Source organism: Podarcis gaigeae (assembly GCF_964106915.1).
Source record: "Podarcis gaigeae genome assembly, chromosome: 2".
In the NCBI taxonomy this organism is placed as follows: domain Eukaryota; kingdom Metazoa; phylum Chordata; class Lepidosauria; order Squamata; family Lacertidae; genus Podarcis; species Podarcis gaigeae.
Window position 1 is genome coordinate 108,099,611 of NC_139679.1, and position 27,451 is coordinate 108,127,061.

The 27,451-nt window shown below is 47.5% G+C and overlaps 1 protein-coding gene across 1 annotated transcript in view; it reads left to right on the top strand.

Annotated features, from left to right (window-relative positions):
- Positions 1-27,451, top strand: part of GABBR1 (gamma-aminobutyric acid type B receptor subunit 1) — a 168,876-nt gene that overhangs the window by 84,901 nt on the left and 56,524 nt on the right. The window contains exons 4-6 of the mRNA XM_083723342.1: positions 13,203-13,406; positions 15,312-15,500; positions 18,394-18,426. Of these exons, the coding sequence (XP_083579468.1) occupies positions 13,203-13,406; positions 15,312-15,500; positions 18,394-18,426 (426 nt within the window). The remainder of the gene's footprint in view (positions 1-13,202; positions 13,407-15,311; positions 15,501-18,393; positions 18,427-27,451) is intronic.

Genomic DNA, 27,451 nt, shown 5'->3' on the forward strand with positions numbered 1-27,451 from the left:
GAATGCCCGTGACTGGGAATGTGCTCAGGTTCTGCTTGCAGTCTTCCCATGAGTACCTGGTCAGCCACTGCAAGAACAGGATCCTAGACTAGATGGGCCGCTGGCCTGATCCAGCATGCCCCTCTTACGTTCCTATGGCCATGTGCCCTAATTTAGAGAAGACTGTCCTTGATTTGAAGGGCCGTCACTGGTCCAAGCCCAGTTTCTTTGTTGCATTGTTGGCATCTATCTGTCTCGAGAGACAATGGAGTGTGCCTCCAGGGGTGAAGTCAAACGGCTGCAAGAGCAGTGCTGAAGTGACCTGCCTGGGACGGAAGCCAGGGCAGTGGGGATGGAGGTCCTGGGCCGCCCAGACAACAGGGTGGGACTTGAACCAATGGATTCAAGTTACAAGGAAGGAGATTCCAACTAAACATGAGGAAGAACTTTCTGACAGTTTTTAAAAAGAGAAGATCAGTATTGCAAAGCCCCGTCTAAACAATATAGCTGTGCTGTGTCCCATTGGTGAAGTGGTGGTCACAGTTGCCCTTCTTCTCATAGGAAATGCTCTGTGAGGGCGAGGGAACAAAACATGGTGGAGTCAAGGAGGGTCAGTTGGGGTGGCAGCGGGGTGAGAAATGTCCCTATTTACCATCTGAGGAATGACGAAGGGAATGTAGGGCCTGCTGCCCCAAAGGTGTGGCCCCTCGCAAAGGCTGTTGTGTTGCGTCTCAGGGGCGTGGGGAACCACCAGAAGTGTCCCCTCAGTGGATCTCAGGGATGGAGAATGGAGCACAAGGGATCAGGTGGTTCTCAAGATACTGTGAGCCCAAGTTGTTTAGCGCTCTGTGCATTATTGTGGGTTAAACCACAGAGCCTAGGGCTTGCCGATCAGAAGGCCGGCGGTTCGAATCCCCACGACAGGGTGAGCTCCCATTGCTCGGTCCCTGCTCCTGCCAACCTAGCAGTTCGAAAGCACATTAAAGTGCAAGTAGATAAATAGGTACTGCTCCGGCGGGAAGGTAAACGGCATTTCCGTGTGCTGCTCTGGTTTCACCAGATTAGCGGTTTAGTCATGCTGGCCACATGACCCGGAAGCTGTAAGCTCCCTCGGCCAATAAAGTGAGATGAGCACCGCAACCCCAGAGTCATCTGCGACTGGACCTAATGGTCAGAGGTCCCTTTACCTTTACCTTACCTTGAACCTGGCCCAGGAGGCAAGTACCACCCAGTGCAGCTCCCTCTGCAGCAGAGTAACACATTTGCAGCAATCTGCTCCTGCAAGCAGGTCCATCCACTGCTATGTCAAATCAGCCTCTCTCTTCATCTGCTGCTTTCTTAAGGTGATCAGCAGAGCTTGCAAGTGCCCAGAACTGGCTGGATGTTGATCATCCAGTTCAGTCCATATGGTTCCTTTATTTTTCTATTAAAGATGAGCCGAAGAAAGGAGAGGGGGGGGGAGAGATTGTGGTTTGTTGATACGCAGGTTGAAAGCAGAGCTGGGACTAAGCTGGCGTTACACCCCTGATTTATTCTTCTCCCTCAATCCAAAGCACCAGTTTGTTTGTTCTTTAATCATACTGAGAGATTGGATTTGATAAGGTCATATGTTCGCCTCAGACTCCACATGGTAGCAATTTAAGGTTAGGTTCAGGAGGCCAGATGGAGTAAAAAGCTTTTCAGAACTCAATGGAGCAAGCAACAATAGCCGAAATCTGTGCTTCCTCTTTTGCATTCCCTCCCTCCCCCCCCCCCCCCCGCACCTTTTTGGGATAAATGCCTTTAATGAATACGAAAATGTGGTTGGTGGTTTGCTCCTTCTTTGTCTGGAAACGAAACCCACTTGAATGCCTGTTAATTACACGGCAATTTTCTTTGTTGAGGAGACTGCTGAGCGGTTTGCCTTCATTACAGGCTAACATAATTATCAGATGCTGGGGACAAACAGCAGGGGACAGCCATCTCCATCATACCCTATTTTTGAACTTCCCAGGGGCTTTTGGCTGCCCACTGCTGGGTACTAAGTGCTAAGACTACATGGGCCTGTCATCTGATCCAGCGCAGCAGTTCTTAAGTCCCTAATGTTGCAACTTTGGGAGACGGTGTATTTTACTCTGCTAAATTTCTAGGTTACGCCAACTCCAGGGCTTCCAATAGGACCAAAGCTACTCAGTTAAAAAAGAAAAGTTTACGCGGCACATCGTTAAACTATGGAACTCACTGCCACAGGAACCAATGGTGGCTACCACCTTGGATGGCTTTAAAAGCAGATTGGACAAATTCTTAGAAGAAAGGCAGGATAAGGACAATAATAAATTCAGCTCTGTACTCTTGCTCAGAGTAAACCCCTTGTCCATTCCTTTTAATAGGCCTGCTAATCTGAATGCTGCCTAATAACAAGAATAAATATTCTTTATATACTGCCTGAAAACTGCTAAACCCTGGGTCCGACCATTTTGGGGATTCATAGGGCAGAGTCATTCCAGAGCCCAAAAATGCTTCGCTGGGAATTTGCTACCTGCTGTTAAAGTTGCTCACACCACAGGGCAGTTGCCCACAGATCCTGGGAGATCTAGAGCAGGGGTTAGCACGGTTTACCTCGCCTGGGCCGATTCACCTCAGCGGAGATCCCTCCATGGACTGGATCGTGCATGCGCACACGATTTCCGGCATCTGTGTCTGCGCAGGTGCGTCGGCGGAGACACAATTTCTGGCATCTGCGCATGCACAGACACTATTTCCGGTGCTGTGGAAGCAAGTCACCGCACTGCGCCAGTTTAGCGCAGCTCAAGGGGATTTGCTGAGTGGGCAGCTCGGTTTGGGGGCCCCTGGGCCTTAGGTTACCGACCCCTGATCTAGAGAGATTCCCCTCCTCCCAGGGAACTCTGGGAATTGTGTTCCTTCCAGTTGACCCAGTCACCGTTGTTGGCGCCTGCTCTTTCCCCCTGTTTCGTTTGAATGGCCTTGGGAGAGTCCTATTCCCATTGCTTCTCATGGCCATTTTATGCCCCTTTCTAAGGTCCGACAGAGGATGCGGTGGCGCTGTGGGTTAAACCAAAGAGCCTAGGGCTTGCCAATCAGAAGGTCGGCGGTTCGAATCCCTGTGACGGCGTGAGCTCCCATTGCTCGGACCCTGCTCCTGCCAACCTAGCAGTTCGAAAGCATGTCAAGTGCAAGTAGATAAATAGGTACCACTCCATCGGGAAGGTAAACGGCGTTTCTGTGAGCTGCTCTGGTTCACCAGAAGCGGCTTAGTCATGCTAGCCACATGACCCAGAAGCTGTACGCCGGCTCCCTCGGCCAATAAAGCGAGATGAGCGCCGCAACCCCAGAGTCAGCCACGACTGGACCTAATGGTCAGGGGTCCCTTTACCTTTACCTTTAAGGTCCGACAGAGCACAGTTCCTACTTGGAGCAAGAGCTGAAACCTGAAGTGGTATCTCAGGAACACCATCACCACTAGCTGCAGCCAGCCAGCCCCTTTGCCTTCCGGGACAAACTCACAGGTACAGAAGAGCAGCATCTTCATCTCCTAAAATGCTGCTGCTGTTAGAGGCACAGCTATCAGTGCCAGTTGTAAAGTTGGCAGCCTCTTGAAGAAGAAAGAAAATCCATACATAAATGCAGCTACATTGTGAGCATAGGAATAAATCTCCCTGTGAGGTATTGATGGTAATCAGTAACTCATTGTTTCCCCCCAATCATTCCTTAGCCTTCCCATAATGTGGAAGAAAGTCAGTTCCCCCAATGGGTGTTTTTCTCAACTACATGGTTACAGTAATTGCTCGATTTGCATGCGCAGCTCAGGTTTTCTCCTGCACTGATCCCACCTGTTTCCTCCCTTTTGGCTCAGCTCAGCCAAGGCACAAAACCAAACCGGAGGCGCATCTTCCAAGAAAGGCCTCTTTCCTGTTTTTCTTAAATAATATATATATATATATATATGCTTTCGTAGATTTTCACGGGTACAGGAATGCAGGTTTTGGTGTCCTCGGGTGTCTTCCCGTGTAAAAGTTGGGGTGTCTAGGCGACGTTTCGACGAGGTCTCACTCGTCATCTTCAGGCTGGTGCTTTCGGCTTCTTGTTACTGGAACAGAGCGGGATCTCAATGTTTGAGTTCCTATAAATACTGTAGAGGGGGTGTGGTGTCTAGCCTCCAATGTTCTGGGCAGAGAGGAAGTTCCCAGGCTAGTGTGCCTTTTCTTCTTTTGTTCTTTTGTTCTTCTTCTTTTGCTCTTTAACACGGAACATCACCACAAGAGAATAATCATGGAAGCCATCGAGATAGAGAAACACCCTCACAACATGAACAAGCGTGACGACACATCCCGCTTGCCAGACATCTGGAAATTAGCCCTCCCCACAAAAACTGACACCAGATCCAGAGGCACACAGAACGCCAACACCAATCAACCACACCAGACCCAAACCCAGACCCTCTCCACAGATGAATTACTGACACCATCCAGTAGCCAATCCATGGTGGCACCTCCGGATGCTGCACCCCCCTGCAATCCCTACACAGATCTGGCTGACACAAGCCACAAAACCACAGCTCGCCCCTATACACGAAGCCAAGCCAAAGCACAACTAAGTGCAATACAGCCATCTTCTCAGGAAAACTCTTCACAAAGTTCAAGAGGTCAAGACACAAAGACTTTAGCAACTAATCCACACCTAATGACCCACCTAAGTGGTACTCAGGATATCACTCAAGAAATCACTCAAGGTATCTCTCAAGTAATTAAGGAACAAAAGAAGAAAAGGCACACTAGCCTGGGAACTTCCTCTCTGCCCAGAACATTGGAGGCTAGACACCACACCCTCTCTACAGTATTTATAGGAACTCAAACATTGAGATCCCGCTCTGTTCCAGTAACAAGAAGCCGAAAGCACCAGCCTGAAGATGACGAGTGAGACCTCGTCGAAACGTCGCCTAGACACCCCAACTTTTACACGGGAAGACACCCGAGGACACCAAAACCATATATATATATATATATATATATATATATATATATATATATATAAGCCATAGAGGCATTAGGCCAGCTGAAGGCTTTTGCAATGGTCTTTTCCCTTGGCTTCGTGGCGGAGCGGTATATTACAATTATATGAGTTGTGCCGGTAGAATGATGTTCTGTCATGTTGCTGTTGTTGTTGCTGCTTGTTTGTAAGCCGCTTTGGGATTCGTTGAATGGAACGCTGCATAGAAATGCAATCAGTCAAGTGAAAGGGGATGACACGGGACGCCTCTATACTGTCACTGTTTTCTGCAAGAGGGATATGAGTGCTCGCCCGCCCGGTTTGCGCATTTGAAGTGGATTCGAGGGCTCTGTTGCCCCAGAGCAACAAATCCAATCCTTTCTCCCTTCATGTTTTTAAAGCTGCGGCAGACTCTTTGTGGTTTGGGCAGTGACAGGGGAAGAGCATTAAAAAGCGTGGGATGAATGAATGATTAACGGAAAGACGGTTTAAACGCCCCGCAAGCAAATCAGGACGTATGCTTATTGTCGCTTAAGCGCCCTATAAACAAATCGGAATAAATGCCGAATAAAGACTCGGTATAAACCAACCTCCCTGTAAGCTTGGTGCAGGCAAACCCAGAGAACATGAATCAGGAGATTCATGCACGCACGAACCGACACATCATCTCTCCGCAGTTCACGCATTCTGTCACGCTGAATACCTGGAACATTCTTTGCCCCACTCTGTTCATTAACTTGCATTGTTCCAATCATTCCACATAGAATCACAGCATTGTTGAGTTGTATGGACCCCCAGGGGTAATCTATTCCAATCCCCCTGGAAGGCAGGAATCAAAACCAAAGAAACCCTGGCAGATAGCCGTCCAACCTCTGTTTAAAAACCCCCAAGGAAGGAGAGTCCATCACATTCCAAGGGAGTCGGTTCCACTGTCAGAACCAGTGGCGTAGCATGGGGGGTGCAGGGGGGGCCGCCAGCACCGGGTGCAACATCTGGGGGTTAGGGTTAGGGGGCGCAAATCCATGGGTTAGGGGGCACAAATTACTTGCCTTGCCCCGGGTGCTGACAACCCACGCTACGCCACTGGTCAGAACGACGCTTGCTGTTAAAAAGTCCTTCCTAATATTCAATCAGAATATCCTTTCCTGTAACTTGAATCCATTGGATTGGGTCCTACCCATAGCTGTCAACTTTTCCCTTTTCTTGCGAGGAATCCTGTTCGGAATAAGGGAATTTCCCTTTAAAAAAGGGAAACGTTGACAGCTATGGTCCTACCCCACCGGAGCAGCCAAAAACAAGCTTGCTCCACCGTCCATTTGACAGCCCTTCGGCTATTTGAAGATGGCCATAATATCACCTCTCAGTCTTCTCCAAGGCAAACGTACTCAGCTCCCTCAACCGTTCCTCATAAGGCTTGCTTTCCAGAACCTTGGTCGCCCTCCTCTGTACACATTCCAGCTTGTCAAGATCCTCCTTAATCTGTGGCGCCCAGAACTGGGCACAGTGATTGCTGCTGAGCCATTGTCAATCTGCCTGCCAAGACCTCAGCGACCATGCTTCAGCCATTTTTGCAGAAAACAACTCCCATTCTCTCCCTCAAGTAGATAGACCAGCTCAACAGAAGCTGCTTTTAGGTACCTGGGACTTGAGTTACTAAACCTTGTCCAGTAACACAGGTCCCATTGGCATAAGAAAATAGGCCCAGGGCCTCCTCCAGAATCTTAAAGAAACAGCCTCCCATGCAAGGGACCCTGAGGATCATCTACTCCAACCCCTTGCAGTACAGGAATATGCACCTCTCCCATACCAGGGATTGAACCTGCAAGCTTGGCATTGTCACCACGGTGCTCTAACCAGCTGAGCTATGTCCCATCTACGATTCCATTCTATGTTCTCATTTCTTCCTAACTAGAACCTACCTAGGAGGGGGGGGGTTATAATTAACCTTTCTTGTACATGTGATTGGCTTCTGCCAAGGGAGAAGAAATGGCCAGTGCTTCCCAATGAGAAGGCTTAAAGAGGAATTTGTGTTCACACACCATTTTTTTAAGACATCATGAGAGCAGGTATCTCCAGGGGGTCCCCACGCCTAGCTGGATGATTCACCAGCCATATCAGCCTAAAATCCCTCAGAAGCCATCTCCATAGATCGGCTTCTTCTATTTTAATTTATCGCCTCACTATCTTAATAAGAGTATCTGCAGACAGATTATATTTTCCAGACAGGATTTTAGCAGCTCTCGGAACTTTAGGTTTGCATAATCAAAGCGGATTCAAGTGATCTGCCTGCCGAGCACAACAAATCCACTTTAAAACACACAAGCACACAATTTGGTGCATCTGTGGGGGTGGGGTTCTTGAATATTGATTGTTGCTTCTTGTATGAATGTGTGAAAACAATCAAATATTGGGGGCGGGGGACCAGATATTATGTGGTTTGGAAAGCGATGGGGAAGTGAAGTGAGAAATGTAGGGCGAACGGACTATTGACGGTTGGTTAGAGCATGGTGCTGGTAACGCTGAGGTTGCAGGTTCGATCCCTGTGTGGGGCAGCTGCATATTCCTGCATTGCAGGGGGTTGGACTAGATGATCCTTGGGACCCCTTCCAACTCTACAATTCTATGATTTTAATTTTATTTTTAAACTTTATTCCAAAACTGAAAAAGAACTACAAACATCAAATTCAAAATCCATATTCATTTTGTAACATAAGCCTATCACATAGTTGACTAGATTAAAATATACCTAATTGCTATAGAGTTCCCTTTGCTATATATAAGGTAAAGGGTAAAGGGACCCCTGACCATTAGGTCCAGTCGTGGCTGACTCTGGGGTTGCGGCGCTCATCTCGCTTTATTGGCCGAGGGAGCCGGCGTACAGCTTCCGGGTCATGTGGCCAGCATGACTAAGCCGCTTCTGGCGAACCAGAACAGTGCACGGAAACACCGTTTACCTTCCCGCTGGAGTGGTACCTATTTATCTACTTGCACTGGTGTGCTTTCGAACTGCTAGGTTGGCAGGAGCAGGGACCGAGCAATGGGAGCTCACCCTGTCGCGGGGATTCGAACCGCCGACCTTCCGATCAGCAAGCCGTAGGCCCTGTGGTTTAACCCACAGCGCCACCCGCATCCCATTTTGCTATATATAAATTTATATAAATTTCTAATATAATATTTCTAATTACGTTGCATTTATATATCTACACTTCTGTGATTATATGGCATGTAAACACTTTGTAAACTAATCAGAAGAGATGCTCAGCAATTGCCAAATATAGCCTAACCAACCTATAAGCTCTCTGCATGCAGATCAGGAGGAATGCTGAGTAAAGGGGTCATTCAGCAGAACCTTAAATTAGCTTTATTAAATTAAGAGCACCACCTTTGTGTCTGGTGATTAATCACAGCTCTGTTTTATTCCTACCTGATAACAATACCATTAAAATAAAATAAAAAATACAAAGCCTTTCATGATGAGCCTTCCTGGTTGCCTGCTCTTCCCTCTCCACCCCCGCAGTTCCTTGTCAGCCTGTGGCCTCTTTGTCTTTCTTGCAGAGTTATGCATCTTCAAACCCTCCTGGACAAGCACTGTGCAGAGTCGGTGTTAGGGAACTCAAAGCAGACCATGTCAAATTCTCCCCTTTGTTCTCACTTCAACCGTGTGCAGTGTAAGGAAAGCCAAAGCACACTTTTTATTCCTGAATCAACATCGGAGGCACCGTTTTTCCTCCTTCTTTTGAAAAAAGGATTGCTTTTAACCTAAAGGAAGAGCAACCCTCGTTTTTCTCCATGAGGCACCATGGAATGTAGAACTTCCATGTTCAGACATAGTCAATGCTCATTGACTACCAATTTGCTGGGGAGCCAGACATGCCCAGAAGCACCTGACTGGTCTCTATTGGAAGCAGGAGGCTATGCTGCTAACTTTCTGTTCTGACCCAGCAGGTATCCTCTTACATTGTGTAAAGATTTTTTTTATCCCGTTCTTCGATTTTTCTTTTTAAATAAAGGTTCCCAAGAGTTGCTTATTTTGGAGCCTAAAAAGAGGTTCCTGGGGTGGCTTACAAGTCAATAAAAACAATGCAGTTCTTGCCCACCGTGCTTGCAATCTACAAAGGCATGACATCAGAGGAAAATCGAATTGGGAGGGAGGAGGAAATAAGAAAAACCACATACCTGTTCTTTCCTTACGCGTCTTCCTAATGGCCAGCTGAGATGAAAACAGCTCTCTCTTTTGAGTGGGTGCCTCAACTTGGAAGAGGTAAGGCCAAGAGTGGTGACTAATGCAAAGAACGAACAGGCAATTTCCTTTATGGGCAGGTAATCGCGCTGCATCTTTGCATCAGAATTACTCACTGTCAGATGAGGTCACTCGCTTTGAGTAGGGGCTACGGTCTTGCAGGGAGCCTTGATTTAGTTACCCGCAGCATGTGAGCAGGCAAATGGCTGCTTCTTGCTGAACGAGAGCAATTGTGCCATTGAGGTCACCCAGGTTACAGACTGAGAGACCTGGGGGGACCATGGAGGTCATCCAGTCTGACCCCCTCACTCAACACAAGATCAACATTGCCAGATGATGCAATTACAGCACACGCAAGAGATGGCCACCGTCCTTCTGCTGAAATACCTGCCACAAAGGAGGGTCCACTTCCTCCCAAGTCAGCCTGTCCCATGGTCAAACAGGCCCAACCATGGGCATAGCCAGGATTTCTATTAGGGGGATGGCCGGGGCAGAACCTCGTTTGCTATGTATTTTTTATTGATTTTTATTAGTGGGGGGACAGCTGCCCCTCCCTGCCGCCCCCCTTGGCTACAGCCCCGTTGAGAAGTTTCTCTTTGCATTTAGTTGAAATGCAATTTAGTTTCTAGCCCTGCCCTCTGGGGCAACAGAGAACAGCTCTGCTTCATCTTCTTCTGTAATGACGCCCCTTCAGATATTTGAAGGTAAGGTAAAGGTAAAGGGACCCCTGACCATTAGGTCCAGTCGTGACTGACTCTGGGGTTGCGGCGATCATCTCGCTCTATAGGCCGAGGGAGCCGGTGTACAGCTTCCGGGTCATGTGGCCAGCATGACTAAGCCGCTTCTGGCGAATCAGAGCAGCGCACAAAAACGCCGTTTACCTTCCCGCCAGCGGTACCTATTTATTTACTTGCACTTTGATGTGCTTTCGAACTGCTAGGTTGGCAGGAGCAACTGGAGCTCACCCTGTCGTGGGGATTCAAACCGCGGACCTTCTGGTCAGTAAGCCTTAGACTCTGTGGTTTAGGCCACAGTGCCACCCACTGCTAATTAAGCAGTCATGGCTTTCCCCACAGCCTCCTGGGAGCTGCAATTTGTTAAGGGTGCTGAAAGCTGTCCCTCCCCAATTCCCGTCAAAGAGCTACAATTCCCAGAGTTCCCTGGAAAGTAGAACTAACCATTAAACTTCTCTGTGAGGGTCTCCTAGCAACTCTCAACAGCTTTTACAAATTGTCGAGGAAGCCACGACTGTTCGAAGTCCCATAATGTCGCTTTCATTGTAAAGTGCCTCCCCTTAATCTCTCATCCAAGCTAAACATACCCAGCTCTTTCAAACATTCCTCTAGTGTGAGCCAGGTTGGGACATCCCTAAGTAGGTGATTTGAATCCAGGTCTCCTGGTCTGAATTCTCCATCTTCTCGATGGACTACCAGTATATGGAATTGGCGGAAATGACTGGCAGAATCCGAGACCAGGGAGAAGAGCTGGTGGAAGAAGATTTGAAGAAATTTAAAGACTATCTGCAGAAATACTGTAAAATTAATGAATGTTAAAATGATGTTGGATTGAAAATAAGTGGCATTAGCAACAAAGTTAATAAGAATATGCAAAAATGGATTGATAATATATGAAAATATATAATATTATGTTAAGATTTAAAGTTAAGATAAATGAAAGGGTAACGATTTGCTGATTTGATTATGTAAATGGGAATACAAAAAGGGGAGGTGTGAGGAGGTCAACGAAACAAGCAAATGAGTTCAAAGATACTTAAAAATGGATTTCTTTTTAATTTTTCTTTTTATCTTGTAATCTTTATTTCTTAATTTTTGTATTTTTCTTTTTCTTAGTTTTTCCTTCTTATATGCTTTTTAAAAATTTTCACTCTGTAAACTTTTGTTTTTTGTAAAATCTCAATAAATATATATATATTTTTTAATGAATTTTCCATCTTCTCAGCTACCCCACACTAATCCTCTGGTCTCGTGACCTACCCGCTTTCTCCCTTTCCCTAGAAATGCAGTGCTAATGCACTCCCTGTTGCCTCTCCCTTCTTCTGCCTGGAGCATATAGAATAATTTGTTATATTTAGGGGCATATGCAGATGGCCATTTACGAAGTAGCAACTTGTGGGCATCAATCCATACGGGGAGCCACCATCTGCCTGGAGCACCCGCCCATGCGTTGAGCTGAGGAGAGCTGTACCGGCTCCTCTGCTTCCCTAGATTCCCTAATTGGTTGCGGAAGTGCGATAAAAACCCTCTCCAGGTGGGCCTGCAGTATGGCTGATCAGCACCCCAGGTGGCTGCCTGCTCACTGAGGAATAGTTATCAACTTGGGAAATGGCTCTCTGTATTCCCTCTGTGCTGATGCAGTTTGCTTAACCTTTAGAGCATGGAGAGGCAAACTAAGGCCCGGGGGCCGGATCCGGCCCCCACGCCTTCTAAATCCGGCCCATGGACGGTCCAGGAATCAGCATGTTTTTACATGAGTAGAATGTGTGCTTTTATTTAAAATGCATCTCTGGGTTATTTGTTGGGCATAGAAATTCGTTAATTTTTTCTCCAAAATATAGTCACAAGGTATGAGGGACAGTGGACCGGCCCCCTGCCAAAAAAGTTTGCTGACCCCTGCTTTAGAGGGTATCTATGTAAAATAACTCGCATTGCATATGGCAGAATTCCTTCACTGAAGACTTCCTTCGCCACGTAAAGATTTTTGTACTGTACCTGAATTGGCTCCTAAACATTTATTCCAACGGGCTGCTTGAAAATTGCTTAGGGTCTTGGATGATCACTTAACAATGTTTCTGTTTGTTTTAGCAATTGCAATGTGCTGTGCTAGATGCGGCGTACTTTTTAATTGTATTTTAAATGCTTCTTTTATTTCTAGCATGCTGGGCAGCGTTCAGCTCAGCAAACACACAGTGGAACAACTTCCGCTTGGGCAGCTGGACTCCCCTAATCTCTCCTCCCTTTACGTGTGGCCTGTGGCATCCACAGATCTGCTCTGGAGGATTTGGGGGATCCCCCCAGGACAGATTTAGAGGGGGACCCATTTTTAAAATTGTGTTATAGAATCGTAGAATTATAGAGTTGGAAGGGACCCTGAGTGTCATCCTAGTCCAGCCTTTCTCAACCTGTGGGTCCCCAGATGTTGTTGAACTACAACTCCCATCACCCCAGCTAGGAAGGCCAGAGCTCAGGGATGATGGGAGTTGTAGTCCAACAACATCTGGGGACCCACAGGTTGAGAACTGCTGTCTAGTCCAGCCCCCTGCAATGTAGGAATCTCAGCCATGACAGATGCCCATCCAACCTCTGCTTTAAAATCTCCAAAGAAGGAAGTTATTATTTTCATTCCGTAAGATTCCATAAGGTGGCATATATGAATGAAAACATGTGCTTTCTATTCTCACAACAGCCTTGTGGAGTTTGTTGTTGTTGTTTAGTCATTTAGTCATGTCCAACTCTTCGTGACCCCACAGACCAGAGCACGCCAGGCACTCCTGTCTTCCACTGCCTCCCGCAGTTTGGTCAAACTCATGCTGGTAGCTTCGAGGACACTGTCCAACCATCTCGTCCTCTGCCGTCCCCTTCTCCTTGTGCTTGTGCCCTCCATCTTTCCCAACATCAGGGTCTTTTCCAGGGAGTCTTCTCTTCTCATGAGGTGGCCAAAGTATTGGAGCCTCAGCTTCAGGATCTATCCTCAGGGCTGGTTTCCTTAAGAATGGATAAGAATGGAGTTATGTAGGGTCAAAAAATGATAGGCTCCAGGTCACCCAAAAAGCTTTGTGGCTGAATCAAGATTTGAACTCAGGCCTCCAAGATCCTAAGCAGTACAGCACACAGACTCTCATGATGCAGGCTGCTTATAAACCAGTGCTGATCACTGCTTAAAATAAAATAAAATAAAATTGTTCCCTTCTTCTTTTCCCCCTCCTCTACCTTGCCTTGCCCCCTTCCCTCCACCTCTTCTTCTCCCTCTCCCCTCCCAGGCTGCAAACTCATCTTCCCTCCTTGGGATGGCGGCATCCGCTACCGAGGCTTGACTCGCGAACAGGTCCAGAGTGCCCGCTTCCTGCCCTTCGACTACGAGATCGAATACGTGTGCCGGCCCGAGCGCGAGATCGTGGGGCCCAAAGTGCGGAAGTGCCTGTCCAACGGCACCTGGACGGACAGTGAAGTCGAGAGCCGCTGCTGTGAGTCCCATGTGGCAGAGGGGGAAGAGTTGTTATTGTTGAGTTGTGGGTGAACATATCAGACAACACAGCGATTCTTCAAACAGCTCTTGTTTATTCACAGGCCAGAACAGAACTGAACTGAAGGGTTCAGTCAGCCTGCTTATATACAGCTCCAATACAACGTAATTGTAACAATTTTCTAAAACTATCCAATCACTGAACGTCACTTTCGATCCCTTATTTGCATAACTATCTGCAGTATCCCCCTCTGGCCCAGGGTAAGAAGTTCAGTACATAACAGTTATTGCCATGCATGTCCTTCTGCTTGCCCCCAGAGTCAGACCAGGCTGCGGAGAGGGGCTGAACCACTGTCCACACTTAGCAGTGAGTTGGATGAGGGTCAGTTAAGCTGAATCTGAATCTTGGCAAGTGGTCTGGTAGCTCCTGAGGCCGGGGATTTACCTGCTTTGGATGGGATGCCACCCCTCCTGTGTCAGGGGCTGGTCTGAATCGGAAGATTGGGGAATGCAATTGCAGGAAGATCAGATCCTAACAGAAGAGGAAGGGGAATATTCGCCCACCCCCTTTGCTTCCAGTGTCTCCAGAATAATAATAATAATAATAATAATAATAATAATAATAATAATAATTTATACCCCGCCCTTCCCAGTTCAAAAACCGGGCTCAGGGCAGCTAACAACAACTTTAAAACACTTAATTGTAAAATCAGATTTAAATACAGTATAAAAACATGAATAACAATAAAATTCAAAATTCCGAAATTTAATTTAGGGGAAATAAGCATTAGATAATTCCCAGGGCTAGCTGGCTGAATTGGTCCTACTTGGGCCAGCAAGGAGGCCAGGGGAGAATTAGCTGTGGGGTCTCAGAGCGGGTGATCTTCATAAAAGGGGAGGGGGAGGGAAGAGAAGGGACATAAAAGATCAGGCTGAATTCAAATTAAAGGCCAGGCGGAATAGCAGGGAGACAGGCAGACAGGCACAGTTGAGAGAGGAGCTGCCCAGCTTTGAGATAGTAGCTAAGCAACCAGAAGGGAGGGGGCAGCTGGGCAATATATCGGTCAAGAGTGGGAGGGAATCCCCTCCCTCCCCCCAAACTCAGGTGTCCGAGCGTGTCAGAGAACAAAGGAAATGTGGGGGGGAGACTTCCGTTTGGCGCACTCCTTGCTGCGGAAATCGCAAGGAGGAGTCAAAGGAGGCAGCTAATGTCTTTGCAGAGAAATGCCCGCTAGTGCTGGTAACAGAATGCTGTAATAAAAAGACCATAAATCTACCAAATGCTCGTTAATTCTTATTTGTGAGCTACCAGAAGGGAGATGGGAACTCCCATACCTGACATCCTGAAGGCACAGGTGTACGGCTGGGGAGCTCTCCTTGATTCAATGGGGTCACGTGATATCCAAGTGTAAATAGCTCTAAGTGAATAATAATAATAATAATAATATTATAATAATAATTATTATTATTTATTTATTTATTTATTTATTTATTTATTTATTTATACCCCGCTCATCTGGCTGGGTTTCCCCAGCTACTCTGGGCGGCTTCCAACAAAAGATTAAAAATACATTAAAACATCAATCATTAAAAACTTCCCTAAACAGGGCTGCCTTCAGATGTCTTCTAAAAGTCAGATAGTTGTTTATTTCATTGACATCTAATGGGAGCGCATTCCATAGGGCGGGCCCCACTATTGAGAAGTTCCTCTTCCTGGTTCCCTGTAACTTGACTTCTTGCAGTGAGGGAACCACCAGAAGGCCCTCTATGCTGGACCTCAGTGTCTGGGTTGAACGATGAGGGTGGAGACACTCCTTCAGGTATACTTATGCTACCAAGCCAAGCTACATACTCTAGTAATGAGACCATGCTTCTCAAAGAACTGCTTCTTTCCTCTCTCCTGCAGTGCGCACCTGTCCCAAGATGCATCTGAGCCTGGAGAACGGGCAAGTGCATGTCCGGGCGATTGAGCGGGTGCCCGTGGAGGGCACCTGGGTGGAGTATCGCTGCAATCCTGGCTTCCACCTGGTGGGCAGCCCACGTAGTAACTGCACCAAGGTGGGCCGCTGGAGTTCCTCCAAGCCTGTCTGCGAATGTAAGTCACAAAGCAGGACAGCAGGTGGAGTGGTGGGAGCAGGGCAAATGGATAGATGTCCTGGGTTGGGGGACGACAACAACAACTGCACACCCCCCCCCCAATGATTGAACCATAACCCCTAGATTCTCATATTTTTAAAAGTCAAATTCTAGCATTTGTGGAACCTGAAATGTGCAACGAAAAAAGCACAGGCACTATTATTCCCTCTTTTTTGGTGAGAAGCTGGCCTGTTGCTCCCCTTTCAGTATTTTACCGCATTTTTTGTTCTATAAGACTCACTTTTTCCCTCCTAAAAAGTAAGGGGAAATGTGTGTGCGTCTTATGGAGTGAATGCAGGCTGCGCTGCTATCCCAGAAGCCAGAACAGCAAGAGGGATTGCTGCTTTCACTGCGCAGCGATCCCTCTTGCTGTTCTGGCTTCTGAGATTCAGAATATTTTTTTTCTTGTTTTCCTCCTCCAAAAACTAGGTGCGTCTTGTTGTCTGGTGCGTCTTATAGAGCAAAAAATACGGTACTTTACTTCCTGTGAACATCCATAACTATATTTGGAGCAGAAAGTTCTCACTCAGAAAAAAAGTGTGTGGATCTGTGACTCTAGCAGAAGTTTCCAGGAATTTTTAAAATATATAGTTATAATGGGCTTAGAATTAACACCACAACAGCTATGTTTGAAACTTTTGTGGTACATGATGCACTCTGGCTCTTGTTCCTCTTCTCTGCTGAGAGAGTAAGGAATGAACTGGTATTTCTGTGAGGGGGGGGGGACACTCTGGAATATAAGGCACTTGCTTGGGAATTTCAAGAAAACTAAAGATCAGTGCAGCTTTTATACTGGTGATTGAAATCAGTGCAGGTTTGATAGGTTCACGCTGTCATCTTGATTAAAAGGAGTGACCAATTGTAACTAAACATAGACAAGAACCTGCTCCTGGATCTCAGGAACCATCATGGAATATTTGGTTATGGTGTCTTAAGAAATGTGCAGATGCGTGCCAAACAAGCAAGCAACTTTCCAAAATATATAGGAGATGAGTTGCAAGAATGAGGTGATGAGAAAGGCTTTGGTATGGAAAGAACTGGGGGTGGGGTTCCTAGTCCCCTGGATTGTGCTAAGAAACTGGTGGCCACAAAATAGATGGCTGGTGTAAATTTGCACCATTGACAGAGGCTGAAAGTGTATAGCAGGGATGGGAAACTTGTGAGCACCCATGTATTGTTGGACTCCCATCACCTGGAGGATGGCAGTCTCCCTATTCCTGGGGTACAGAATTCACAGTCTCGTACTTCCATCAGGGTCACCCAAGGAGGTAAGGTCAAAGGGGAAGAGCCAGACAAAGAATGAAGAAGGGCTCACCACTTTGGCCCATTATAGCCATTCTCTTGGCATCTCTGTCCTGGCAGAGGCATACTGGTTGGCATAATAGGGCTTTTGCCAAGATCCCTTATTATGAGATTCCTTATATCTTGCCCTTCCCACAAAGTGGAATTCACAGAGGCTTGCATAAGAGCCCGTCGTGCAGTTAGTTTAAAAGAGACGATATAAAATTTGATGGCATCAAATGTCATCAAGTAAAACATTAGTAATGGCAGTAAACATCTCAAAAATAACAAAGTAAAGAGAGCAATCAATTACAGGCCTTCTGGAACAGCCATGTCTTGGGCAGACTCTAAAAAGGACAAAGTGTCGGACCCTGGTAATTTTTTCTTTTGAGTACACATCCCATTATCCAGTCCCGTAGGCTCTTGAACCTCACAGGGGAAGTGGGTTGTACCCAGTGAAGTTAAGTCAAGACATGCAAGGCCAGATCAAGCAGGTAAAGTCCAGTCTAGGTAGGCTGGATCAAGGCAGGCCAAGTCTGGTCGGAAACTCTCTACTTAGACAGAAAGCAAAGAAAATCAGGACCTTGGACAGCTCCAAGCATCACTGGAGCTCTTTTGTACCAAGCTAGGAGCTAAAGCCAACTGAACGCATAGTACACTTTCCACAGAGGAAGTCTCCTTATACTGGCCTTCATCTGAGTTGGGGAGTGGGAGAGACAGCTGTGGACTCTGAGGGTGGTGTGGGGCTGTGTTATCTGGCCAGGAGGCTCCTGGAAATTGTACTTACAGTTCTTCCCCACTGAGGAAGCAGCCTGAATCTCATGGCCTTGAGTCTTCTGCAGCACACTGCAAGGACCCAGGGTCTGGGGTCATGACATCTATGGAGTGGGGCTGATACCAAAAAGGCCCTGCTCCTGGTGGTTGCTGACTGCGTTTCATACGAAGTGGTACTTGGAGCAAGGCCTCAGATGTTGAACAGAGCATGGGGGGGGGGGGAGGACCATATGGAAGAAGGTTTATCCTTAACACACCAAAACCAAAATAGTTTCCAAAAATAAGCAGGAACTTCATCCTCAGTCTTAATAATAGACGTTCGCACTTTGGGATTGCAGCTGGGACATGTCTGAGTGATCCATTAAAGCAGATTTATATACCAATTAAATCAATTAAGGTTTATGATCCTAGGTATTTTTAATTGTGCTGACAGGATGATAAGAGTTCTCTCAATTCTGCATCATTTAATCTGCCTTACAAACTTAATTAAAAATTCTATTAAAAAAAACACCTTACCTGCTGTGAAAAATCAGTGGTGGTTCAGACACTCTCCCAGGCCAACTTACCCAGAATGCCTTGCTCTGGCAAAGGACCCTCAAAGAGAAGCATGGGGTGGGATGGATGCTCCCCACAAGAACTGGGTGTGTCGGCTGGCCAGCAAAAAAAGCTCATGGAGGCCCCTGGGGTGAAAATTTGCCACGCCCATGGCCTGAGGCAGTTGCCTCAGTTTGCCCAATATTGGAGACAGACCTCTCTTTTAGTTCTGATTGCTTTTTCTACCTTGCTCCCTTCCACAGTGTGGCGGCCTCCTGTTTACACACCTGGATCAGGTGAGTTGTGTTCTGACTGCCCTTCACCCTTGCTTTCCCATGTCTACAAAGATGTCTTGCCTTCACCCTTCCGCTTTGCCGAATCTTGGCCTTGGCTTGTGTGGTTTTCCTTGTGACAAACGGATGCCTTCGCTTCTTGCAGCCAACTCCAGCTGACCCTAAAGGACTTGGTAGTAGGCAGAGCTTTGACGCCCCTCCCTGCCCCACTGGGATCCTGAACCCAGTAGTGAGACTTGGGCTGCAAACCTGTACACACGCCTGCCTGGCAGCAAGTCCCACTGAACTCAGCAAACCTTACATTTGAGTAGACGTCTGGAGGAGGGCCCTGCCACCCTCTCATGTAGAAAGGAAGGTGTGTTAGCATCACGAGGGAGTACGTACAGATTCCACATCCCTCCCTAATCCCAGGCTGACCTACATCCCCTTGCTGGGATGTCATGCAGCTCAGAGCTCTTCTTGGACCAAGTGAAAGTAGCAGGTTGCTTAACGTGGCAGAGATAACAAGCAAGGAGAAGGAATAGGCAAGCGGTTGCTTTAGGGAGAAGATGGGAGTTAAAACGTCGGCTCAGTCTTGTGTCCCTTTTGCTAGGGCAGAGAAGGGACTCGCCAGATGTCGCTAGACTACAGCTCCCATCGTTCCTGAGCGCTGGCCATGCTTGCTGAGGCTGGTGGGAATTGAAGTCCAACAACAACTAGAGAGCTACATGTTCCCCATCTCTGCACCAGGCTGGCTGCAAGTGCCGTTGCTGTGGTCAAAGTTTGCAGAGGAAAGGAGGCCCAATGGGAGGATTTGTAGACAACTGATTTATCTGCCTTTAAAAATGAATCCACCACATCCAAATCAATCTGCTTAAATACTTTCTCTTACTAGTAAAATGGTAAGTGTTAAAAGTGTTAATGGGCGATTCCATTAAAGGCTGCGAGTGGGGGGGTGCATTTTCAATGCTCCTCCATGTCAGCAGGGCGAAGCATTCCTTGTACATACTCTTCAGGTTACATATGCTTCAGGTTACAGACTCCGCTAACCCAGAAATAGTGCTTCAGGTTAAGAACTTTGCTTCAGGATGAGAACAGAAATTGTGCTCCGGCGGCGTGGCAGCAGCAGGAGGCTCCATTAGCTAAAGTGGTGCTTCAGGTTAAGAACAGTTAAGTACGGTTAAGTACGGACCGCTAGAATGAATTAAGTACTTAACCCGAGGTACCACTGTATATACAAATACTGTAGATCAAGGAGAAGGCTCAGTGGAAACCTTCCTCCTGATAGGCTAGATTTTCACATGCAGGGAGGTTGAGGTGTGTGAGAGAGAGAAAGAAAGAGGAAGAGGCAGTATTCAAATATACTGATACATCACATACAACCTGAAATGATACGTTTCAGGGAACTCTCCCCACTTTACTCCTTGTGTGCAGAAACAAGCCTTTGCAATTTAATAAATGAAAGCTACCACCCCAAAGGGAAGGCTCGACATCAGATTGCAGTGGCAGATGCTGTTTCTTTTACCATAACTAGCTAAGAAGAAGAGAGGATTTTGGTGCATACACCTGCACTTTAACAGTCATGGCTTCTCCCCAAAGAATTCTGGGAACTGTAGTTTGTTAAGGGTGCTGAGAGTTGTTAGGAGACCCCCTGTTCCTCTCACTGGGAGCCAGTGTGGTGTAGTGGTTAAGAGCGGTGGACTCGTAATCTGGGGAACCGGGTTCGCGTCTCCGCTCCTCCACATGCAGCTGCTGGGTGACCTTGGGCCAGTCACACTTCTCTGAAGTCTCTCAGCCCCACTCACCTCACAGAGTGTTTGTTGTGGGGGAAGAAGGGAAAGGAGAATGTTAGCCGCTTGGAGACTCCTTCGGGTAGTGATAAAGTGGGATATCAAGTACAAACTCTTCTTCTTCTCACAGAGCTCTGCAGGGAAGAGAGGCTGGTTGTTAAACCACTCTGGGAATTGTAGTTCTATGAGAAGATGAATAGTAAAGATGTGACATGGAACATGAAAAATTGTGGACGCTAACCTCTGAGCACACAAAGAGTGTGCTGATTGACCTTGATCAATCCATAGGCATCTTTACCCTGGCCTGTGATGGTGAAGTTACTTTGTTTTGTGGGGTGCCTGTCTTTGGCTGAATTTATACTTTTCAGTTCCTTTCGGAACAGTTTTACTGGTTTCATAATCAAAATAGTTTTACTTTCTTTTAAAAATTGTATATTTTGTCGTCGTAACCCACCCTGAAACCCTATAGTGAAGGGTGGCTTAAACACACAACACCTAATAAAATAATAACTAAATCTAGGATACAGGATGGCTTAAGGGTTACAAAACATGGCACTCGTTTTACCTAAGTGTAGACCCCACCCTTCCTCCCCAAGGAGTTCAGGATCAGCCCACTTTATCTTCACAACAGCTCTGCGAGGTAGGTTCGCAGAGTGCCTGGCCCAAGGTCGTCCCGTGAAGTCCATGACTGAGCATCAATTTGAACCCGGCTCTCCCTTTTCTCGGGACGCGGGTGGTGCTGTGGGTTAAACCACAGAGCCTAGGACTTGCTGATCAGAAGGTCAGTGGTTCGAATCCCCGCGACGGGGTGAGCTCCCGTTACTCAGTCCCTGCTCCTGCCAACCTAGCAGATCTGAAGGCATGTCAAAGTGCAAGTAGATAAAAAGGTACCACTCTGGCAGGAAGGTAAACGCCGTTTCCGTGCGCTGCTCTGGTTCTCCAGAAGCAGCTTAATCATGCTGGCCACATGACCCGGAAGCTGTCTGCGGACAAACGCCGGCTCCCTCGGCCAATAAAGCGAGATGAGCGCCGCAACCCCAGAGTCAGTCACGACTGGACCTAATGGTCAGGGGTCCCTTTACCTTTTACTCCCTTTTCTCAAGCCAACATCTTAACCGTTCCGCTTTAAAACTATCTCTCATCCATGCATCCGAAAGCACCAGCTTCTCTCTTTCAACGTGTGCTTTGAACCTTTCCATAATGTTCTGTCTCCCCTGGTTTTAAGGGCATTTCGGGGGGTTGGCTGCAGAATCAGTTTCATGCTGTGACTCCAGCTGAAAAAAGCCTAAAGGGTAAAAAACCTTCCTCTCCCTCTACCTACCCCAGTTTCTGTACTGGCCAGCACTCAGTGTTCCCCATGTATCACTGATGCATCTTAACTGTTGCTTTCAAGGGCAATAGTCTGTTTCTTCCCCCCCCCCCCCATGTGGGGCACACCTGCTCAGAATCCTTGATGATTGGCGGTGCTTAACAGAGCAGCCACCGCTGCTGATGTGGCCAGACTGTCTCCATCAGGGCCCATCTGCATGCACACTTCGTCTCTCCGTCAAGCCCGAGCCTTCTTGTCACGACGCCACTTCCTCTGTTCTTTCCCTTTGGGTCATTCTTTATGCTGTCAAAAGTCAGATCGGCTCCTTTTCTCCTCTCACCCGTCAGAAGCTCTTTGGTTTTGAGCCTCTTGACACACATTGTTCATGTGCAACCCCCACCCCAAAGTCACCAGGAACTGGTATGGAAGACGCCAGGGTTGCTCTATAGCTTCTCTCTGGGAATCCTCACCCAGGTGGGCTCCAGACAGCAAGGGAAGCTGCTGTTGTGTATCTTGAGAGGCAGCAGCGTTCAAGGGTCTCAGGCCTAGAGGGAGCCCTTTCTCATTGCCTAATAATAATAATAATAATAATAATAATAATAATAATTTATATCCCCTGCCCATCTGGCTGGGTTTCCCTAGCCACTCTGGGCAGCTTCCAACTGAATATTTAAAACAATACAGCGTCACACATTAAAAACTTCCCTAAACAGGGCCGCCTTCAGTTGTCTTTTAAAAGTAAAATACAGTGGTACCTCGGGTTAAGTACTTAATTCGTTCCAGAGGTCCGTTCTTAACCTGAAACTGTTCTTAACCTGAAGCACCACTTTAGCTAATGGGGCCTCCTGCTGCCGCCACGCCGCCGGAGCACGATTTCTGTTCTCATCCTGAAGCAAAGTTCTTAACCCGAGGTACTATTTCTGGGTTAGCGGAGTCTGTAACCTGAAGCGTCTGTAACCCGAAGCATCTGTAACCCGAGGTACCACTGTACACAGTTGGCTCACGGCCTTGACGTTATCAGCACCATGCTCTAACCAACTGAGCTAACGATATAACCTAAAAAGAGACTCCTGGATGAAGCCAATGGGTCATCAAATCCAGCACCCTGTTCTCCCAATGGCCATCCAGATGCCATTTCCAACCACTGGTTCACTGACCTGAGGCGATTCATTGCCCTTAGGGCCAGTGGGCACGTCTGCATGTGGATGTCAGGCATAAAACCCTTGTGAAGGTGCTGCCAAATGGTGATCAATCAGGAACAGGCCACAGCTCAGTGAAACAGCAAAAGCTTTGCATGCAAAAGGTCTCAGGTTCAATCAAGTACGTTTCCGAGCACAATTCAAAGTGTTGGTGCTGACCTTTAAAGCCCTAAGCGGCCTCGGTCCTGTATACCTGAAGGAGCGTCTCCACCCCACCCCCCCATCATCCAGCCCGGACACTGAGGTCCAGCGCTGAGGGCCTTCTGGCAATTCCCTCACTGCGAGAAGCCAAGTTACAGGGAACCAGGCAGAGGGCCTTCCCGGTAGTGGCACCAGCCCTGTGGAACGCCCTCCCAGCATATGTCAAGGCAATAAACAACTACAGTGGTACCTCAGATTACATAACCCGAGGTACCACTGTATTCCTGCACTGCAGGGCGTTGGACTAGATGATCCTTGTGTGTGTGGGGGGGGTCCTTTCCAACTCTATGGTTCTATATGTTCTTAATCCTTAACTTATCCCTCAAACAGTGGAGGCTGATCCAGTAGGGATATGGGGCGCTGCCCTAATAGCTTCAATCTGGCCTTGGCCAGCCTGACCTGCCTGCCTTCTAACTTCCCACAGCATTGCAGGGGGTGGACAAGAGGGCCTTTGTGGTCCCTTCCAACTCTATGATTCTATGATTTTGTTCCAGGGAATGACAGCACTTCCTGTCAGCTTCCTTCTCCTCAGAAATCAACAGGAAGGAGGTGAATAAGTCGGCTCCACCTCGCATTGGCTCTAGCGCCACCTACTGGCTGGTTCCATGCTTTCTGCCCTACCAGTCCCAATGGGCACTAGCCAACACTGCCATCGGAGTCCGTGTTAGATTTACGAGTCAAGGTTCTTTGAGTCGGGGCAATTTTTTACCTGCTCCCCTCCAACCCTGCTGCTCCCTGCCGTTCAGACAGGCTACTAGTGCTGTGGAGCTTTGAACCTGAGGTCTTTGGGGTGTTGTCCATGAGATCAAAATAAGGCTGGTTTCTCTTCAGATCGTATAAATCTTTTGCCTTTCACAATCCCATTTTCAAGGCGTGTGGGTGTCTGCGTTTGCGACCCTTCTAGCTCTGAGGATCCACATGGAATGTTAATAATAATAATAATAATAATAATAATAATAATAATAATAAATTTATACCCCGCCCATCTGGCTGGGCTTCCCCAGCCACTCTGGGTGGCTTCCAACAAACGATTAAAATACAATAATGCATCAAACATTAAAAGCTTCCCTAAACAGGGCTGCCTTCAGATGTTTTCTAAAAGTCTAGTAGTAGTTGTTCTCTTTGACATCTGGTGGGAGGGTGTTCCACAGGGTGGGTGCCACTACCGAGAAGGCCCTCTACCTGGTTCCCTATAACTTGGCTTCTCACAGTGAGGGAACCGCCAGAAGGCCCTCGGCGCTGGACCTCAGTGTCTGGGCTGAACGATGGGGGTGGAGACGCTCCTTCAGATATACTGGACTGAGGCCATTTAGGGCTTTAAAGCACCAACACTTTGAATTGTGCTCAGAAACATACTGGGAGCCAATGTTCGTCTTTCAAGACCGGTGTTATGTGGTCTCGGCAGCCGCTCCCAGTCACCAGTCTAGCTGCCGCATTCTGGATTAGTTGTAGTTTCCGGGTCACCTTCAAAGGTAGCCCCACGTAGAGCAGTCCATGTTCTGGGAAATGTCTCTTAAGATGCACACCACCATCAGCCTCGTGATGCCAGATATGGAAACCTGAGCAGGAATGTGTACAAAACAGAAAGTTTTCTAAGAAGGGAAAAGATCAGGGGAGGGGGAAGCTTGAGCCTGTTTTTCCCCCTAGAAGCTCTGATGCAGTGCATTGGCTAAAAGAAAGCATGCAGGCACTGGAAGCTGTCTGATATTGAATCGGACCATTGCTCCATCTAGCTCACCCATGACTTTCCAGGGTTTCATGCAGAAGTCTTACCCAACCCAAGAATGCCAGGGACTGAACCTGGGACCCTAAGCCCTCAAAGCGGGTGATCTACCAGCTGAGATGCATCTCTTCCCCTGCCTGCAGTTGGTAATATTCTCTTCTCTACAAAGATCAGGACCAGTACCCATATGTTAAACTTCTCAGTCATGGCCATTAGGGTGCATACCATTCTGCTCACTTCCTCCATATATCAGAGATGGGTTTTGGGCTACAGAGACCTGGGTTTGAAAGCCAACTCAACCATGAAGCTCAAGGGACATGGCCTGACAGCATACAGGCAGCCGGTGCAAGCTTTCAAGCTCTGGAGAAATGTGCCAGCGATTGTCTGCCCCCACCAGCAGTCTAGCCACCATCTGGACTGGTGCACAAGTGGCAGCCTCCAGACCAGGCCCAAGCATTGAAATAACTGAGCCTTGAGGTTATTAATGCATCAAACTGTATACGTTCCAGCTGGAGCACAGATTTTTATATATATATATATATATATACATGCTATGGGAAGGCTGTTTTTGTAAACGGCATTTTCACATCAAACGTGCTTTGGTTTCACAGCCTTTTCCTTCAGGAGCCAGCTTCCCTAGTGGTTGGGCTCCCCATCAACAGCTAATGCATTCAAACAAACGCCGCCAGGTAGATGCATCAGCTTCTCTTACCTGCAGTACTGTCCCTCTTATTGTGAGATGGGACTTCTCAAGGAGCTACAAGAAGGACATGGGTAGGGGATGATTCTAGGTGTCTAATTATTATTTATTTATTTATTTATTTATTTATTTATATCCCGCCCATCTGGCTGGGCCTCCCCAGCCACTCTGGGCAGCTTCCATAGAAACCAAAAATACAGTAAAATATCACACGTTTAAAACTTCCCTGAACAGGGCTGCCTTAAGATGTCTTCTGAATGTCAGGTAGTTGTTTATCGCTTTGACATCTGCTGGAAGGGCATTCCACAGGGCGGGCGCCACTACCGAGAAGGCCCTCTGCCTGGTTCCCTGTAGCTTTGCTTCTCGCAATGAGGGAACCACCAGAAGGCCCTCGGCGCTGGACCTCAGCGTCCGGGCAGAACGATGGGGGTGGAGACGCTCCTTCAGGTATACTGGACCGAGGCCGTCTTGTCCCCCTTCCCACACGGTTATCGAGTGTGTGGCTTGCCTAGGCCAAAAATCAGCAAAATGACCTCTTCCTTCCCAGCCAGAATGTGTCCATCCATTTAGGTAATGACATCAGATTACTGAATACCAAGCAATGAGGTAACCACCTTGTTTTTCATGGGCTGTTTGCCTCTCTTTTGGCATCCGTCCTTTGGGGTTTTAAAGACCACCACAGACCCATATGACTGCCTCTCTCTGAAAATTCGTCATCCTCTGCCAGGGATGAGTAAGCACTATGTTGTTTTATATCACTTTTAAAAATCATGGTATTGTATTTAAAAGCATTCCTAACCTGCATGATATTTTATATATCTAAAATAAATAAATAAATCCCTAAGTGGTGTACAAAAATAACATAAAAAACAGTAAAACAGCATACTAAAAGCAGTAAACCGTCGGTATGAAAACAGATAAAAACCAGGGGCAGGAATTCGGAAACAAGAGATTCTTGTGGGTCAGGGAAATTCTAGGCAAATGAAGAAAATGTCTTCACAAGACATCGGAAGCCACTGGATCAATGCTATTTCACATATGGCAGAGGGATAGGACATTCCATGGTGCAAGAGCTATGGTGCAAAAGGCCCATTTGGGGTCACTGGCCTCGTATTCTGTTGGGTGGGGTCCCATGAATAAAAGTTCCCCACATGAGCTAAGTCAGTAGTCCTCAGCTTCTTGAGATCTACGACCCACCTTTGGCACAAAGATGTGTTTGGGTACCCACTTCATATTTTCTTTACCATATAACCTAGCAGTTCGAAAGCACGTCAAAGTGCAAGTAGATAAATAGGTACCGCTCTGGTGGGAAGGTAAACGGCGTTTCCGTGCACTGCTCTGGTTCGCCAGAAGTGACTTAGTCATGCTGGCCACATGACCTGGAAGCTGTCTGCGGACAAACGCTGGCTCCCTTGACCTATAGAGCAAGATGAGTGTGCAACCCCAGAGTCGTCCACAACTGGACCTAACAATCAGGGGTACCTTTACCTTTATTTTGGAGATGGCACTTAAAACTTTCTTCTAGGCCCTAAAATAAATATGGGAGGCCCCTGTATGTCTCCCTCCAGCTATGTTAAGAGTCAGTCCATTATGTTCTTCTGGGTGCATGTGGGAAAAGCAAGGCCCCTTGTCCCTCTGGGAAGATGTCCTATTCCTAACTCTGGGAGGACACCCCAAACCCCTGGTTTCCTTGAAAGATTAGTAGGGTTCAGGGCAACCTGCACCAACCTGGCTACCTCCAGATGTTTTGAAATGCAGTTTCCAAAGACTGGGGCTGATGGGAGTTGTAGTCCAAAACAGCCAGGGAAGGGTGAGGAGGGAAGGCTAGCTTAGGGCAGGCATAGCCAATGAGGTGCCCTCTGGTGGTTTGCGGACTACAATTCCATTCATTCCTGACCGTTGGCTATGCTGCCTCTGATGGGAGTTGTAGTTCAGCAACACCGGGCGGGCGCCACGTTGGTTATCCCTAGACCCTGATGGGTGAGAACAGGGAGATTTGGAGAACCAAGAATTGCTCTTTTCTGCTTCCGCTTCCCCTCCCTCCCCCCTCCCTGTTTTCTTCTGTGCGTGCCCTTTCCTCTCCCCGAGTCTCCGTTTCCCCGCCAGGGGTGAACCCCAGCGAGCGGC